Source organism: Macadamia integrifolia, chromosome 9 (assembly GCF_013358625.1).
Source record: "Macadamia integrifolia cultivar HAES 741 chromosome 9, SCU_Mint_v3, whole genome shotgun sequence".
In the NCBI taxonomy this organism is placed as follows: Eukaryota; Viridiplantae; Streptophyta; class Magnoliopsida; order Proteales; family Proteaceae; genus Macadamia; species Macadamia integrifolia.
In genome coordinates, this window is record NC_056565.1 from 3,380,133 (window position 1) to 3,399,435 (window position 19,303).

Here is a 19,303-nt window from a genome sequence, read left to right on the forward strand (position 1 = left end):
AAGAGACGGAGAGGCGAAGAAACTAGAATTATTGCATGTGTGAATGTTCCATTTTTGGCCGTTAGCCACTTTAGCCCACCACTCACTCACCTAATGGATTGGTCACCTGGTTTGGATTTGTTTGGTTTGGGAGAAAGCCTTCTACGGTCTATATCGTGGCCTAACCATTTTGTATGTGTACACTTCTTTGAGATATTTTGCTCTCCTAAACTCCAAACCCCACACCCCTCCCCCAAAACCCAAAAAAAAGTTGGGTAAGTTTGAATGATTGAAGAGCAGCGTCAAGAGTTTAATGGATCAATTTCTGTCACATAGGTATGTAGGTATGTATTTATTAGAGATAATGATGATGAGCCATTATTGGTAGTGTCGAAAGATGCTGATCTCTCCTTGGCTTTGGAAGGCGAGGCGCTTGTTCTTTGGGTGGGTCTTTTGAAATGCATCTCTCTTGGCCTGACTTAGATGAAAACTAAATCTAACTGCCTTAAGCTTATTAGATTCCTTCAAACCCCCAGCTGATTCCTCTTTTGATGAGCCAATCCATTATCTCTGATATTTGTCTTATTCGTAAGTGTTTTTTGGACGGTAAGTTTGTCTATGTTTTTAGGAAATCAAACTTTGTTATAGATTCCATAACTTAGAAAACTCTACCAAGCTTGTGTAAAACAGTTTGGCATCCTTATACTTCGTGGTTAAAAGAGAACTATAATCCTTTAGCTGCATGTTTATTACGATTTAATAAATAGTCCCATTTCTACCCCGGAAAAAAAAAAATGAAAGTGTGTAGTTAGTGTGTCCCTCTTCGTTCCTATCATTCCCCCTACCCTCTGGTATGCGTGAGTACAATCTCCTTGGATAGTTTCTTAAAAATACAAAAATACAAAACAAAAACGATGTGCGGGGTGGATTTAGTTCAACATCAAGTGTATGAGTGTGTTGTGTATGTTAGTTATGTGGGTATATCAGTAGGTTGTGTATATTCGCCATTGGGGCATCGAATTTGGTTAACCTTTTGGTGTTGATGTGTGATTTGAGTGGAATACTTGCCAAGAAAGAAAATAGGAAAGTCTTCATAAGCAAGTTGAGTTGCCAAGGAGAAATCCTGGTAAATGGGTTGGCCTTTCTAGAAGTCTTTGCCTCGATCATCCACTGAAAACTATGGATGTGTGGATTGTGGAAGGTGGACTGGACTGCTTAGGTGGATCGAACCAAGTCCAGCCTTGTTGGAGCGATCCTTCATCCTAGGGCTAGCCTTTTTCATTATATGATATGTTGGTTCTTGCCGGCACAACCGCCAGAGCAAGTTTTTTCTTGGACTGTCCAACTTAGGACAAAGAACGAGGGAGAGAGAAAATTACAAAAAAACCTTCACTTAAGAAGAAAGAAACAAAATAATTAAGGAAAAAGGAAAAGTCGGCTAACTCATCTTGGTTACAAACAAATTACAAAAGATTATCCCCCTTCGTTTGTAACCAAGGTTACAAAATACAAACAGAATTTTATAAATGGATATATTTACCCTCAACATAATGAGGGTGTCAATGGTTAGAGGTTAGGCTTTTTAAAACCCTAGCCAAATCTTAATATCTCTTAACCCAGTTCAGGCCCAGCTCAACCTCAATCCAATTTTGGGCTAAGATATCTCAGTCCAGGCCCAATCTTGTTGGGCTCAGTCCAACTCAGCCTGCCTTTGATTGGGCCCAGCTGGACTGGGTTTTATGAAACCCTATCCCAATCCTAAGATCTCTTAATTTAGTTCAGGCCCAGCTCAACCCTCGATCGGGATAGGATATCTCAGCCCTGACCAAATCTTATTGGGCTCAGTTCAACCCAACTTGACTTTGATTGGGCCAGGTGGGGGTCGGTTGGGTTAACCTTGATTGACCTTTGCAAAATATGATGAATTAAAGAAAGATTTAGTTATTAAAATGATATAAGTGTTGATATTGTATTTGTAATTATATATATATATATATATATAGACATACTAGTAATAGTATATAAGATAGGGTTGGGCATAAAAATCCCAGCCCAAGACTACCTTACCGGCTGAAAAGCTTAACCCAAGCCCTGCCCGGGCTCATGGCAGGCTTGGGTGGGCTTGAACTGGCCGGGCTTATTTGACACCCCTAACTGAGGTGTTAATAGCATAAAACGTCTAAAAATATAATTTTGCAGAGAGACCTTCAACTGACGGTAAGGAACTTGAAGAATGAACGCCATAAAGAGATTGTCGACATCTCTTTGTCTCTCTCTCTTTGAAATGACACCTGTCCCATCTCACACCTGCAACAAGTAGATGGTGTGTTTATGCCTCTCCCATAGATTTTACATCCTAATTGACTAGTCCAAGCCAACAACTGGTAGCATAATTGGCTAAAAGCTGATTCAACATGCACGCCTAGGGTTCGTATGCCTCCCCATCATTCCCCTGGCTTCCTTTCCTCTTGAATTAGTATGCCACCCGACAGTTTTTGGACTATCATCCTAGTTGGTCCATGGGCCTAGAAATTGTTCAAAAAAAAAAAAAAAAAACCTAGTCCAAGGACAAAATGAGCAAACAAATGATACGGTTGACTTTGATATATTCCACACATTCATGATTCAAGTGTACACTTTGTTCCTTCCTATGAAACAAATTCTTTTTAATAAAGAAAAGAATTCTATAATATATATTTTGTCTATTTTAATAAAACTAAATTTTTATTGTTAAACAATCAATTATTAGTTATTGTCAAACAATCAATTATGATGAATTAGACCAAAATAACATGCATGCGCTGACCTAATGTACAAAATTTTGAACAAGAACATCTCGAATTACAGAGTTCAATTTAAAGATTGGAAAACTCAAGGGAAACCACCTTCGGTTCAAGGAATCGACCTTAGATTAGAGAAAATCCATCCTCATGCACCATGAATCCACATGACTCAGAAGAAGACAAAACTTCAAAGTTTATTGATAAAATTTGTATGCATCCAATGGCAGGGGTTTTAGCGTATAAAGGAAACTCCAATGCTAAAAATATTGGCTTTATTTACTTAAAAAAAAAAAGATTTTATTGGCATTTAATAATTAACATAATTTTACCATTCACTAATAGAGTCAAAGAGATTGGGAAGAGATAATTTAGGAATGTGAGTTGGGTTAGGCCACCCAAATCTTTCCTTTCACACAATTCTCTCTCTTGACTATTTCCTTATCAAATACACATTTGCCTTGGAATATCACTTCCTTCTCTCTCCACATTTTCTTACGTCTCTCAGGTTTTACTTGCTTGGCATTTAAGGTAAAGTGGTATACACAAGGGCTAAGTACCATGAATCTTTTGACTCAAATATTGCTTTTGTAGTTATTGTCAAATTGAATAGTTATCGAACTACTTCTTTTCCCCATGCTATTTCATATCCATATTTTGTTATGAGACTTCTTCTTAATGAAAATCTATATCTCAATGTGCTCTAAAATAGTTGTTTTTAAAGGATGCACAACTCACTTGAGGAAGAAATCATTTACAAATTACGAGTAAAATATTATATCATCCAGATTTGTAATAATTGTTGGACACTTAGAAAATAATTTACATTTCCGACTACAAGAAATAAATGAAAATACGATGAGCAACGAACTTGGTACGAGCGGTAAACTCGGACATCCTAAGTTCGACTCTCACTAGGCACACTTTGGTCCACTCACACCGAGATGTTTAGTGCTCTTCACTACTTTCAATAAAAGATGAATTGTTCTCATTCAATCCCGGTATGACCCGATCCATGCAATTGTGGGGTCAGTATAAGCCTACGGGACTAGTCAGGCCAAAAGGTTGGATACCCATCGTTAGCAAAAAAAAAATATAAAAGAAGAAAATACGATGAATGTGCAATTTTTATCCACACAAATACACATTAAAAAAATGTTTATCTCACATTCATGCACACTAAAAAATTTTTTTTGCCACACGTGCATTTACATGTGTATTTTTACCAGTGTATATATATATATATATATAGTATTATATTATATAGGGTCGGGTTGGGCCTAAATATCCCAGTCGAAGACTATCCTACGGGCTGAAAAGCTTAAGCCAATCCTTGTCCAGGCTCATGACAGTCTTGGGTGGGCTTCAAATGACCGGACTTTTTTGACACCACTAACTGAGGTGTCAATAACATAAAAGATCTAAAAATATAATTTTACAGAGAGACCTCCAGCAGACGGTAAGGAACTTGAAGAAGGAACGCCATAAAGAGATTGCTGACTTCTCTTTGCCTCTCTCGATGAAATGACACCAGCCCCATCTTTTGCCTGCAACAAGTAGATGGCATGGTTATCCCTCTGCCATTGATTATACATCCTACTTGACTTAGTCCAAGCCAACAACTGCTAGCACAATTGGCTAAGAGCTGCCTAATTGAAGTAGCTGGGGGCCATGGCATGCACGTCTAGAGTTTGTATCCCTCCTCCTCATTCTCCTGGCTGTCCTTCCTTGAATTGGGACACCACTTGACTGCTTTTGGACTGTCATCTTAATTGACCGTTGGCCTAGGAATTATCAAAAAAAAATAAAAAATGACAAATGAGCGAACAGATGATAAGGTTGACTTTGATATATTCTACACATCCATGATCCAACTGTACGCTTTGTTCCTTCCCATGACACAAATTCTTTTTTAATGAAAAAAGAATTCTATATAATATATATATATATATTTTATCTATTTTAATAAAACTAAATTTATATACTTAAACAATCAATTATGAGTTATTGACAAACAATCATTTATGATGAATTAGACGAAAAATTATCACAATTATATATATATATATATATATCCTAGGCGGCCATTAATGTAATGCAAGCCGCCTACTTATCGCCTATTGTCATTCAAATCTTTGACCGGTCCCTAGGCCTTGGCAATTTGTCCTTTGTGTGGAGAATGTAGAATCCGTTGATCGTCGACCAAAGCGGAGTTTCAATGTTGTCTCTTATTATGATTGCCATCAACAACGTAACTAATGATCTTATAAAGTAATAAGAGGAAAGACTTGATTTCTAAAATCCACTAACTATGGTCTAAGTAATAAGAACAAGACCAGACTCCTAAGGGGTTAATAGTGTAGCTATTCTACTACAACTCAAAATTACATGCATGGTTTCTGCATGAACTACTCCCTCTCTCATCATATATACAAGTAGAAAGGAGGCATTGCCATGGTGCATGTGTTTACTTATGATCAACATCAATAAACACAAGGGGTGATGCGGGAGTGATGGGGAGGGTAGGGAAGGAGGGGATGTGGTGAGGATTGATGAGAGCAGAGTGGGTGGGGGATTGTAGGGGAGGGGGGAGTGAGAGTGGGAGAGGGAAGACGTGGAGGTGGAATTGTAGTGTTGCAGTAGTGGGAGAGAGTGCAGCCTTATGTGAAAAAGGAGAAGAAAGTGGTGGTAGATTCCATGGTTTCTGCATGGACTACTTCCTCTCTCATCATATATATAAGTAGAAAGGAGGCATTGCCATGGTTCCTGTGTTTACTTATCATCAAAATCAATAAACACAAGGGGTGGCGCGGGAGTGATGGGGAGGGTAGGGAAGCAAGGGATGTGGCGGGGATTGATGAGAGCAAAGTGGGTGGTGGATTGTAGGGGAGGGGAGAGTGAGAGTGGGAGAGGGAAGAGGTGGAGGTGGAATTGTAGTGTTGCAGTAGTGGGAGAGAGTGCAGCCTTATGTGAAAAAGGAGAAGAAAGTGGTGGTAGATTCAATGAAAAATAAAAACATGGAGGCTATGTTTGATTGCAAGGGGAATTAAAAGTAAGGGATGTGAAATTTGAATACTTAAGAAAGAAATATATGTAATAATTATCCCATGTGACTATGGTATTACTTCAAATCATTCTATAGTTGGTTATAAAATTTCACTTTACTTTACATCAAAAACCCTTTGTTATAATATATAAAATAAAAATTACATGTAAAATGTATCATTACCAAATATGGTTAAAAAAATCAAGTAATATATATAATCACATTGAATTATTTAGGGTAATGATTATAAACATTCATTTTTTAAGTATGAAAATTTCACTTTCTTTCCCTTTAAATTCCCCTTGCAAGCAAACGGAGCCGGAGAGAGAAGATGAAGTGTTATTCAATAAATCTTTTTAAAATCAAAACTAATAGATGAAAAATAAATTTTAAACGTGATCGTGTTGACCGTTGTAATTAATTTTCTCACCTAGTGGATTTGAGTAATTTTTCATTACTAAAACTTTGGCAGTAGTGCATTACTTAGTCTAAATATTTAAAAGAAAGGCAATTTCCACCTACATCTATATATATAAATAAATAAATATATATATATATATATATATATCATCAACTACCGTTTCCATCTACACGTCATCGACTACTGAAATAGGATATGTATGTTAAATCCTTATATAAAATATGAGATAAGGCCGGGCATGTGGGCGGAGTGCCCAACCCCTCTCCCTCCCTCTCTTCCTTGAGACTGCCCACCCCTCTGAATGATGCCCCCCGTCTTGCGGCTGCAGCATGTAGGTGGGTGCCTGTCTCTCGCCTATAGAATATACATTCTAATTCACTAGTCCAAGAACCAAGGTTTGAAAAGATGGAATCAGTCAAGGTCAAAATATTGGACAAAAATATAATCAATCAAGATCAAGATTGATCAAGATCGAAACTGATATCAATCCTATTTAAACGATCCTAATCTATCCAATCCAATTCCTCAAACCAAATCAGGACACATGACTGTCAAATGGTAGGTTTCGGGCAAATGGTGATGTGGGTGGATGGCCAATAAAGCCACATGGTTCTTTTAGCCACTTAAAAAAAAAAAAAATATTAAAGTTGATATATCCACACGTTCAAACACATCCAATTTTTATTTTATAAAATTTCCATATTACATGGTATGGGTATCACGGCATCAAGACATCGAGACATTATGGAAAAAGTGGACTAGAACTTTCTATTATTTTTTCCTAGGAAACAAGTTTCTATAAATTATTTTTTTCAATATATAAAAACAAATTTTATAATTACAATTATAATTTATCGCCAACCAGATAATGATAAAGTATTAGCCAAAAAAAAAAAAAAAAAAAACTGTGATCTAAATGGTAAGAGGAAAGACGACTTCTAAGGTCTAGTTTTTGGTAGAACATTGGTGTTATTGCTTAACAATATCCTTTAAATAGGATACTTGGCTTCTCTCAAAGACAAAGAGTGGAGCTATTCTATTCTACCGCAGCTCAACATTGCTTGCATGGTTTACATGGCTTCTGCATTTGCATGCCAAGATTTGATTCTAATGACATTGCAGCTTATTCTAGTTTTCATTCTCTTCTTTGGTGAGAGCTCATTCATGGGGTTAGCAGAATCAGTCACCACCAAAAGTAGAAGGATTGTAACAGTAGGAAACGAGACAGATCGACTTGCTTTGCAGGAGTTCAAGAAACAAATTTATGATCCGTACGGAGCACTAAGTTCTTGGAATGATTCCATCCATTTCTGCAACTGGATGGGGATCACATGTGGCCATCGTCATCAACAACGGGTCATCAAGTTGGATTTACAAGGGAAGGGCTTGGGAGGAAACATATCTCCTTTCATTGGGAATCTCACTTTTCTGCGATTCCTTAGCATTGCAAACAATAGCTTCCATGGCAATATCCCCCAAGAGATAGGTAATCTGATTCAACTACAATACATTGGATTTCAAAACAACACTCTTGATGGAGAGCTTCCTATCAGCTTGGCCAATTGCACTCGTCTAATACAAATTTGGTTCTCTTATAACAATCTTGTCGGGAAGATTCCGGTTGAATTGTTTAAGTCTATGTCAAAGCTGGAGATAATTGCTCTTTATTTCAATAGCTTAGCAGGAGAACTACCAGCTTCTTTTGGAAACATTTCATCCATAAGAGTTATTTCTTTGAGTGAAAATAAACTGCATGGGAGCATTCCAGAATCCTTTGGTCAACTCAAATCCTTATTCTTTCTATCACTTGATCAAAACAAGCTATCTGGTATGATCCCTCTCTCACTGTACAATCTCTCATCTCTTGAAGTTATCTCTCTTACACAAAACAAATTGTATGGGAGCCTCCCACGAGACATAGGCCTCACTCTTCCAAATCTCCTTGATCTAGCGATTGGAGACAACCTTTTCTTTGGGAGCATTCCGAATTCCATCTCCAATATTTCAACACTTGAAGCACTTGATCTTGGTGGAAACAATTTTATTGGACCAATCCCTAACAATTTAGGAAATCTTCAAAATCTTCAAGAGTTCCTTATTTTCGATAATCAATTCGGAGTAGGGGAATCCGATGATTTAGATTTTGTAAATTCTTTGCTCAATTGTACACATCTAGAGGTATTGGAGCTAAGAAGTAATGGTTTCAAGGCTCACATTCCCAACTTCAAAGCCAATCTCTCAACACAACTCTCACATCTTCATTTGGGAGGAAATCAAATATATGGAACCATTCCTGTTGGGATTGAGAATCTCGTCAACTTGACTGATTTGGGCATAGAGTATAACTTTCTTGAAGGTAATATTCCATTTAGTATAGGGAAGCTTACGAAGCTTCAAAGATTATTTTTGGGTGCAAATAGACTTTCAGGACAGATACCTTCCTCTATAGGCAATCTCACTCTTTTGTATGGACTCCATTTAGAACAAAACTACCTCAATGCAAGCATTCCTTCCAGCATTAGATATTGTCAGCAGTTACAACACCTAACTCTTTATAATAATAACCTCCAAGGCCCAATACCTAAACAACTCTTTCTTATTTCCACCTTAACAATATCCTTGGACTTATCTTATAATTTTCTGGTTGGTACTCTACCAACTGAAATCAGCAACCTTAAGAGTCTTTCTGTATTAAATATCTCTCATAACAAGTTGTCTGGAGAAATTCCCTCAACCATTGGTGATTGTAATAGTTTGGAGCATCTTTCTATGGAGAGTAATTTCTTTGAAGGAACTATTCCTCAATCTTTGACTCTTTTGAAGGGGCTTCAAGATTTAGATCTCTCACAAAATAATTTATCAGGGCAAATCCCAAAAGATCTACAAAATCTTTTAGCATTGCAGAGTTTGAATTTATCCTTCAATAATCTTGAGGGGGAGGTACCAACAGAAGGAATTTTTGGAAATGCAAGTGCAATTTTGGTGAATGGAAATGATAAGCTTTGTGGGGGAATTGCAAAGTTACATCTGCCTGCATGCACAAACTATGGATCTACTAAACGAGAAAAGTCCAATGCTCTTAGAACAATTTTGGCGATCATTGGTGGGATTCTTGGTTTTCTTTTGATATCTTCCTTTCTTATTCTTTATTGGATAAGAAAATCAAAAAGTAAACCTCCATCCACACCATTAATTGGAGATCCGTTCTTAAAGCTTTCTTACAAAGAGCTCTTTCAAGTTACTGGAGGATTTTCTTCAGCTAATTTCATAGGTTCTGGTAGTTTTGGCTCTGTATACAAAGGGATTATTGGCCAGGATGAAACAATTGTTGCAGTCAAGGTACTCAACCTTCAAAATCCAAGAGTTTACAAGAGCTTCATGGCTGAATGTGAAGCATTAAGAAATATTCGGCATCGAAATCTTGTCAAGATTATAACATCTTGTTCAAGTCTTGATTCAAAAGGCAAAGATTTCAAAGCCCTTGTTTTTGAGTTCATGCCCAATGGGAGTCTAGATGATTGGTTGCATCTACCAATGGAGGCACATAATCATTCAAGGAATTTAAGCCTTCTTCAAAGAATAAACATCGCAATCGATGTGGCTTCTGCATTAGATTACCTTCATTGCCACTGTTATGCAACAATTGTTCATTGTGACTTGAAGCCAAGCAATATTCTAATTGACAGTGACATGACTGCACATGTCGGTGATTTTGGTTTGGCGAGGCTACTTTTAGTACCTGACGAGAATTCACCCCAGGCTCAAACTAGTACCATTGGGATAAAAGGATCTATTGGCTATGTTGCTCCAGGTAACAAATAAACAATATAATTTTATTTTGAGTTATGAATATATTAAATTTTGATTAAGTAGATCTAAATGCCCTTTACCAAGTTTTTTTTGTCTATTCTAGTAAGAATCCATTGTAGGTTGTTAAACATGAAGCAAATGATGTTTTTTTGAAAAAAGAGTCCTGATCTAAAGACAATGTTTATGAGGATTAATATTTCCACCTAACTATCATTGGATATTCAGATTCTGTTCTAGATAGTTGATTGACTATATATATTAGAAAAAATTTCTATCTTAACTAGATGGGATCTAATCCATTTCAATTTCAATTAGAAATTGATTATACTATGAGTGCATTGGACCCTACTATCCAATTGGACTAAATTAGAGTGAATTCTTTTTTATATAATGAAAGGAATCATGATTCACAAACTGAAAAAAATGACCATGCAACTTGAAACTTTTCAATAACGTATTCATCATTCCATTTTTTAAAGCGTAATTTTTTTATATTATATGAAAAATATGCAAATCGCCTATTGTTACTCTAACATCAAGAGGTTTTTAAATTTCAGAATATGGCATGGGTGGAAAAGCAACTATACAAGGAGATGTGTTTAGCTATGGGATCCTATTATTGGAGATGTTCATAGGAAAAAGGCCAACAGATCAGATGTTTACTGATGACTTAAATCTTCATAACTTTGCAAGGGCAGCTTTACCTATACACATGATGCAAATTTTAGATCCAACACTCCTACCCACGGAAGAACAAAGTGAAGCAATTGAAGAAGTTGCTATCAATATAACTGAAGGTTCTAGTCATAGGACAGATAAATTGCAAGATTGCATAGCATCAATAATTGAAATTGCACTTCAATGTTCTGAGGAATCGCCAAAAGAACGAATGAAAATGGACGATGTTGTGAGGGGACTAAATTTAATAAAAAAGAAATTTTTTTGAAGCAAGAATCTATCATTACAGAGCTTCTATGCCTAATTAGAAGGTAAGATGGGAGGCTTTAGATGGATCTTGACACATGTTTGGTTGATTTTTGGGTTTCTTTGAGCTTGCAGGATGTCCCCTTTGCTGATGGCAATGCTGAAGGTGGATATGTGTTTTAGTAATAATTTTGTAATGGTTTGGTGTGGAATATCTAGATAACTCTTTGTACGATTCTTCTTTTATTTCATTATTAATAAATACTTTGCTGAACTTTAACAAAAAAAGAATGGTAGTTTTTGAATTTACTACCTTTGCAGTTATTGTGTTGTGTTGTCTTTGCGGCTTAGTGTTCATGAAAAACCTAGGAAAAAGAAAGTTCTGGATCATGCAGCAGAAGTAGGTTGGTTGCAAATGTTGTTATCCTATATCTTGGCACCCTTTGATAATGGCTAATTATGGAACTAGCTGGTAAGTAAATTAGACTCACAGTAGTTGCAGATGGAACTAGCATGTAAATTAGATTCGAGTGAAGAGATTCTCGATTGCTTAGACGCTTCTCCATTTTCAGATACTTTTTGGTATTAGAAGGCAAACTCAGAGAAGAGACGGAGAGACAATAAACCAGAATTATTGAATGCATGTGTGAGTACCACCTGTTTCTCCATTCGAGTGATGTTCACGGAGAAAAAAGAAGAAGATGATGATAATGATGTGGGTCCCACCCCTAGTTAGTTAATTCGCGTTTAAAACGGCGTCCCGTTTTTTTGCCGTTTTAAACGCCGTTTGCCGAATTTTTCACAGAAATTCGGTAAAAAACGGGAACGGGGCTATTGAAAGTTTTTTTGCCGTTTTAAACGCCGTCCCGTTTTTTTGACAGTAAAAAAACGGATTTTGAAAAATATAAACGTTTTAAAATAGAAACGTTTAAAACGGGGCTATTTTTTTTTATTGTTATCTAGGTATTTAGAGAATTATTATGCCAATTTATGTCTATATATTGCCGTTTTTTTGACACCGTATTATTTAAATATAAACGTTTAAAACACGTATCGTCCGTTTTTTATTTTTTCCCGTTTTTACCGTATTTGACCGTATTTTTGACCGTCCCGTTCACGTTTTGATCCGTTTAAAACATGCCCGTACCGAACAATGTTTTTTTGCCGTTCCCGTTTTAACTAACAGAGGTCCCACCTGCTTCTACTGCAATGCACTCCGATTTGGTTCAAATAATTTGAAAAATGATTAATAACTTACAGATCGACTTACCATGTAAAAGAGGGGTAATCATGGTATTAAAAATATAAAGGGAGAAAGGGAAAATATATGTTTAAAAGTAGAAGAGTATCAGGAAAAAAAAATTTAAGTTATTCACGTAGAAGAGTTTTAGTAAGTATAGGCTAAGTCTTTCCTTGATTTTATGGGATGGAAAATCATCCACGGTCTTAGGGAAACAAATCTAATTGCGGATTTCTTAGTGAAAGATGCGACAAAAAAATCAAAGCTCATCTCTGATGAGGTGGTAAATGATGTAGCTACAAGACCTAGATACAAGTTTATGAGATAGCGATTGTAAGTTCCTGCTGATAACAATGCCGAAGGTATGGGCTGACTTCTCGTATTTAAATTTGTTTTTATTCTTTTCTTTATCTTGTTTTGTATTCATTTTAATATACATAATCTAATCTTTAGCGAAATAAAAGGGAGTGATAGTAATTATACTTAGCTTGATATATTCCATGCACCCAACCTAGCAAATTAAACTGCTGAGATTTATAATCCACACGTTCAAACACATCCATCATAAAAAAACTCTATATATCCAAATTATGATATGCATTGATCGAGACATGTGTTATGGCAAAAGTGGACCACGTACAATGTTAAACTTTCTATGATATGAAATAAATTCTATTTTACTAAAAAAATTCTATTATATTATTATTTTTATTAAAACAAATTTATAATTACAATTATAATTTATTGTCAAACAAACAATAATGAGGTGGGGACCAAAACTAAAGCAAATATAAATCTAACACCATCATAAATGTAAAGCATATGACGTATTATAATAACAACAATAATCATAACCTTATTCCAATCATATAACATATTATCATTTATAAATAATTATAATATATATTATCATGAAACCTTATTTGGTGGAGATGGCGTAACTAATTGTCTAAGAGGAAGGAGTTGATTCTAAGTTCTAAATATTTGAACTCATTTTCAAGTGTTGTTAGCAGCTCCCGTGCCTGTTCCATGGCCTTTTCTCGTCCTTCCCTTCACCCCTAGCTACCTTTCCGTGCTTCAGCTAATAATTATATCACAATAAATGAAGGCTTAGCCCAATAAGAGAACAGTTTTAAGTTGGGATTAGACCCCTTGATGAATCTCTCTCTCTCGAATATGAAAATGTCATTGTGGACAGGATCTGTGGGTCCCTTATTTGGAAGACTTCTGCATTCCTCAGTTACAAGAATTCCCCCATTCAATAGATTAAATAGGATAATGTTCCTCACCGAAAAATAAACTATGAAATGAGCAAAAATATGGAGCTTATAGAATAGAACGGTGGATGGTAGTTATGTCCATGGATGTCTTTGCTTTAGGTTTGCAATAGACGAAAAAAAAAAAAAAATGCATACTTAAGAGAATATTTATTTTTTGAATTTTGGACTTCATGATAGTGGGTGGAATCGATTAGGAACCGGAAAACCCATTAGTTAACGGTTCTAGATCTTAGTTTTGGAATCAATTAGCTTATTGGTCTGATCTGGTCTCCTTCTAGAACTATAAGGCACCAAAGATCAAACATGGGATGAAATGGTAGTTTGGTCTGATTGTGAGGAGTTGAAAACAAGATATGTGGCCTTGGGAAATATTCTCTATTTCGTATGATATTTACAAGTTTAAGTCGGTTGGGTTTGTGAAATAAAAAAAAATATAATTTATATGGTTGGTAAAATGGTTGTGAAAGCTAGAACGGAGAAGTCCTATATGTCAATGAACTCAGATGCATGTATATTGTTTGCCTTTTAATTAATGTTTTGTTTCGGTTGTCTAGATGATTAGGGTAAATTAGGGATTGTGTGAATAGGTGCATAGTCTTAGGTTAGATTCTTTATTTGTGCATTTACGATTTAAGTGGAAACTGTGACGATGAATTGCTCTGCTAATCTCTCCAAAGATTAATGGAGGTGTGCCTTAATAGTTGAAGGTTCGAAATTCCCACTAAATTTTAATATCCATCCCACGACAGTGATGGGACTTGATGAAAAATACCTCCTAATTCGTAATGGTTTAAGGTAAACTCTCTCCAATAATTTATGTTTTCTTTCAAATAAATCAAAAAAGTCTTTCATGATAAGCTGTTTGGGAACGTTATTCCCGTTTAATGCTACTCTGAGGCTACTTCAATACTTGTGAACAGACACAAGTTTACAAAGTTTTTAAAATCAACAATTGATTGGAATCTGGATCTGTATTGGCCCATTCCACAATGATCCGGATCAGCCCACTGGGTCATTGGATGCACTTATGGGTCCATGAACCTTACAACTTGCTTAAAAATTGCTTTATTCTAATTACATTTTGTTAGAGCAAACACCAAGAAATATGAAAATAAACAGACAATAGTTCCGCAAAACATAGAGATTTAACGAGGTTCATAAACCGGTGTGGTGTGCAACATCCTCGGGCGAAGAAGAAGATGTTTCACTATGCAGAAGAGAGATTACACTCAAGCAGCGGCGAGAAAATTCACCCTGAAACCCTAGCTCGAAAAAACCACCAAATAATACAATGACTTGCTCAACAAGACAATAGTACATTATATACTCCAAGTCAAGGATCGACCCATTTCAAAACAGGTTAAGAATTCAGGACAAACTTGACACATTTCAATTTTGAATGTGCTATGGCATCATCTACTTATAAAAAAAAAATGGACTCATAATTTATTAAGTAGTTGGAGAAATAAGAGCCTCATCAGAAATCTGGTGGAAAAGAAAGAGAAGAATTATGTCAGTAAAGGACCTTGGGCAGTTGGCTTGATCATTGTGGCTGACGCTATTTGGCAAGAAAGAAACTACCGATGGCATGGTGGTTAGAGTAGGGACGCCTCTTTGCTATTTAGTAAAGTGCTAAGGATGATGAGAGAGGCGAGTTTCAACTTAAAGGGGGTCATTCGGTCTACATCTGATCTCCTATGCTGTAGGAAATTGGGGCTGCATGCAACTCCAAGTGATTTCCCCCTCCATTCTCGAAGTAATTTGGTGTAAGCCTCTCTGCTCCTGGACAAAATTAAATGTCGATGGTAACTCCATGGGAAATCTGGGTCGAGCAGGAGGAGGTGGTGTTATGCGGGATTCCCAAGGGAAAGTCTTCTTTTTTCCTTCAAGCTCTATCTCGGCATCAGTACAAACTACTATGTGGAATTCAGGAGTTTACTAGAGGGTATCCGTCATGCCATGGACCAAGGGGTTTCCAATTTGTAGATAGAGTCAGACTCTGTGGCAGTTGTCATTGCTGTTCAGGGTAAGTCCATTCCTTGGTTCGCTCTTCAAGATTGACTCTCCCTGCAACACTACCTCAACTCTATCTCCTGGAAGATCTCTCATTGCTACAAGGAAGCAAACCATATAGCAGATTACCTCGCAAAATCAGCAGCTAAAACTGGGGTCTCTGGAACCATGGAGGAATTTTCTCCCCATATTATAAAGGTAATTAGACGTGATTTATTTTCCAAATCAAGATTTAGATTCTGCAAATAGCTTTGGAAGGCCCTACTGATGGCAATGCCAAAGGTGGGGTCCCTTCTTTAGCTAAGGATTTTTCTGATGTACTCTATTTTTTCTCTTTTCATTCTCACTTTAATACAACTTTGATTCTTAGCAAAAAAAGAGCCTCATAAGAATTGCTAATTTCTGTAAATGTATGTTGTTGATAAGGAGGTCAAATTCTCACTTGTACCATAATCTTTTGCAACAATCTCACACCATCCAAGGGGTGTGGGAACCGAAAAAAAGAGAGAAAAACAAACGCATGCTTTCTCTATTTTTCTTTTTTCAAAGAGATCCCATTTGATAGTGTGTAAGACAATGAATCACAACAAAGGAAATGACGTTTTTTTGCCTAGAAAGGTGTTGGAATGAACCAACTTTAGATTACATAGATACTACTGTGAAATGTGAATTTTAACTTATTACTGTAATCCAACTGTAACTTGGCTTTTGATCCATCCCACATCGTCAATTCTACTTATAAAAAATAATCCACTTCGAGCTCTTGATTCCGTGGCATGACTCATTAAATCAGTCACGTCATCTTACCTATTTAAAAGTTGCACATTTTATACGTTTTTTCTTTTCAAAAATTGTCGATTAAATTACTTTCTTAATTGATTACTTTTAGACCGTTAATGCGTTGGTTTGGCTATTTTATGTGGACCTTTGATTTTTCTTTCCTTCTTGTAATCCTAATCCAACCATGTGGAAATTAACATCAAACACGTGATTTCGTTGGCTGAGTGAAAGCTTTCTTTTGACAAGAATCGTTATTGTTTACTTTACTTTCTTTTACTTTAACGTAATATCAGTGTTTACCTTTTGACTTGTCTTGCCGATGACTGGAAATTCTGTGTTTGGTCTCAAATCTCTACTTTTGAATAACCCATACCTAAGTCTTGGTTTTCCTTTTAATCCGAGTGGAAACAGTTGTTTTAGTTACATAATGAATTTTTTTTTTTTTGTTAACCAAGGTGTTTGGGCCAGTTTACACACACCTCGACTAATCTTTGAGGAGACTAATACAGCAACCCACCACCATTTATAACCCACTGATACAGCTTACACCCTCAATCGCAGATGTACAAATGGAGAATCGAACCTGAGACCGTACACCTAATCCACGCAATCCCTAGTTACATAATGATGAATTTATAAATTTTTTATTAATTGAATCATTTAAGTTTAATGTGTTAGTAATTAATCATAATTTAATAAGGACAAGGTTTTTGGCTGAACGATGGGACGATTCAGATGTGATTCCTCTATCTCCACCTCTCTCCCTCCATTATCTAGGGTCAGTCACATTCATCGTGGTCTTAGTGAAAATGGGTCCATTTAACTATATAATTAATCTGTTTTATATCAAAAGGGGTTTGCTGCCAAGCAGTGTGCCAAAATGCAATTTGCTTTATCTTATATATATATATATATATATATATATATATATATATATATATATATAGAGAGAGAGAGAGAGAGAGAGAGAGAGAGAATCCTCTTTGAATATTTCTTTTCCACCTTGCATCATTTGTGAGCTTGTTAATGATGCTAATGCAAGACCTAAATTTCGTTTCAGTTGTGATTAGATTTATCTTCCTCTACTGATGGCAATGTCAAAGGTGGAGAATTTTAAATCATTGTATTTTTGTTTATCTTTTTTCTTTCGTCTCAATAATTTTTTTTTACCTTTAGCAAAATAAAAATAAAAAGGGATAGAAGTGGTTGATTCACTAGCGAAAAAAGCTTCTATGGCGCACCTCAGATATCCGGTTTTCACCACCAGAATATATTATTGAAGATGTAAGATGAGAGGCCTTAGATAGACCTCGATGCATATTTGGTTGATTCTTTTGTCGTTCTTTGAGCTTGTAGGATGCCGACTCTGCTGATGATAATGTCGAAGGTGGCGAGGCATCTTGGTAGAGCTAATTTTGTGATTTTTTTTTTATGTAGATTTAATCCAGAATTTATATTTGCACCAATTTATTTATTAATATATACTTTGCTAAACTTTAGCCAAAAAAAAAAAAAAAAAGAGAGGACTACCACAAATTGAATGAGTTGCATGCCTTATATATTGATTTGGTCTAAAAAAGATTTACTTAAAATGAGAGGCAATTTCCATCAAGACGCCCTCAACCACCAAAAAGAGGACTAATGATAGGGTTTCTCATGTAGAAACGCAACCCTAAAACAATGCAGAAAATAATGGAAAAACAAAACAAACAATGCACATAGATTTTATGAGGTTCGACAAAGTTGCCTACGTCTCCGGTGAGATGAGATCCTGCTTCACTATCAATGGAGAATAGAGTTACAACGCTTGTCCTCACACCTCTCAGTATTGCTTACATTACAGAGAAAGAAACCCTCGCCACAAATATATAGCAAAAAAATCATAATCTAGAAAGTACACAATTGCCTTCAAATAAAAAATTTGAACGGGGGGCTGCGCCCCCCTACACCCCTGCTATGTAAGGGGGCCTCCTGCCCCCCTTGCAATCCCCATGGGCCTCTAACCGGTTAGCGGGATCGCCATTCTACCTGTCTAGGTGCTGCACTAGTACTCCCTGAATTAAACTGCAACGGAATACAAGACATCGTACACCAACAATCTCCACCTTGGCTTAAATTCTGTCGAGCCTCCTGTAAAGATAACCTGTAGATATCTTCATCCTTGTACCTCATTGGAGGTATAAACCCGCACCTGTTTGGTGCGTCTCTCATCTTCAACAATGAGTAATATTAATCAAGTCCAAACATGACTCGAACTTCTCTGTAGTAACTGACTTCTTAAACATATCTGTAGGATTGAGATCTGTATGAATTTTTCTCAAGTGAATACTGCCTTCTGACACAAGCTCCCTGATCTTGTGAAATTTCACATCAATATACTTTGTCTTTGAATGAAACACTTGATTCTTTGCAAGATGTATGGCACTCTGACTGTCACAATGTAACACTGTACCTCCTTGCTCCAACTCCAACTCACGAACTAGTCCAGCCAACCAGACTTCTTCCTTGGCAGCCTCAATTGTCACCATGTACTCTGCCTCTGTAGTGGACAATGCAATTGTAAACTGAAGCATCGCCCTCTATGATATAAGTCCACCAGCCAATGTAAATACATACCTTGTAGTAGAACTCCTCTTGTCTAAATCACCAGCATAGTCGGAATCAACATAATCTGTCAATTCTGTGGAACTTTCCTTGCCATTGAACATAACACCTATATCTTTAGTCTTGCTCAAATATCTGAAGATCCACTTAATTGCATTCTAATGCTCATTCCCTGGATTACTCATGTATCTGCTAACAACACTAACTGCATAAGACAAATCCGGCTTACTACAAACCATAGCATACATGAGACTCGCAACTGCACTAGCATAAGGGACCTGAGACATCTGTTTCATCTCCTCATGTGTTGTTGGGCATTCCCTTTCAGATAACTTGAAATGGCCAGCTAATGGAGTGCTAACCGGTTTAGCTTTTTTCATATTGAAACGCTCTAACACCTTTTCAATATACCTCTTCTGAGTTACT

The 19,303-nt window shown here is 36.4% G+C and overlaps 1 protein-coding gene across 1 annotated transcript; it reads left to right on the forward strand.

Annotated features, from left to right (window-relative positions):
• Window positions 1-7,300: 7,300 nt before the first annotated feature.
• LOC122089010 (LRR receptor-like serine/threonine-protein kinase EFR) lies at window positions 7,301-11,143 on the forward strand. The gene is made up of 4 exons (XM_042658417.1): window positions 7,301-9,341; window positions 9,498-10,037; window positions 10,594-10,943; window positions 11,096-11,143. The coding sequence occupies exons 1-4, from the start codon at window positions 7,301-7,303 to the stop codon at window positions 11,141-11,143; spliced, it is 2,979 nt and encodes a 992-aa protein (XP_042514351.1).
• Window positions 11,144-19,303: the final 8,160 nt, after the last annotated feature.

Excerpts from the sequence above, each read along its gene's own strand:
- LOC122089010 (XM_042658417.1), top strand. The coding sequence starts at position 7,301 with ATGGCTTCTGCATTTGCATGCCAAGATTTGATTCTAATGACATTGCAG. Across the intron at positions 10,038-10,593 it reads TATTGGCTATGTTGCTCCAG|AATATGGCATGGGTGGAAAA; the intron begins GTAACAAATAAA and ends TTTAAATTTCAG. Across the intron at positions 10,944-11,095 it reads GAATGAAAATGGACGATGTT|GATGTCCCCTTTGCTGATGG; the intron begins GTGAGGGGACTA and ends TTGAGCTTGCAG.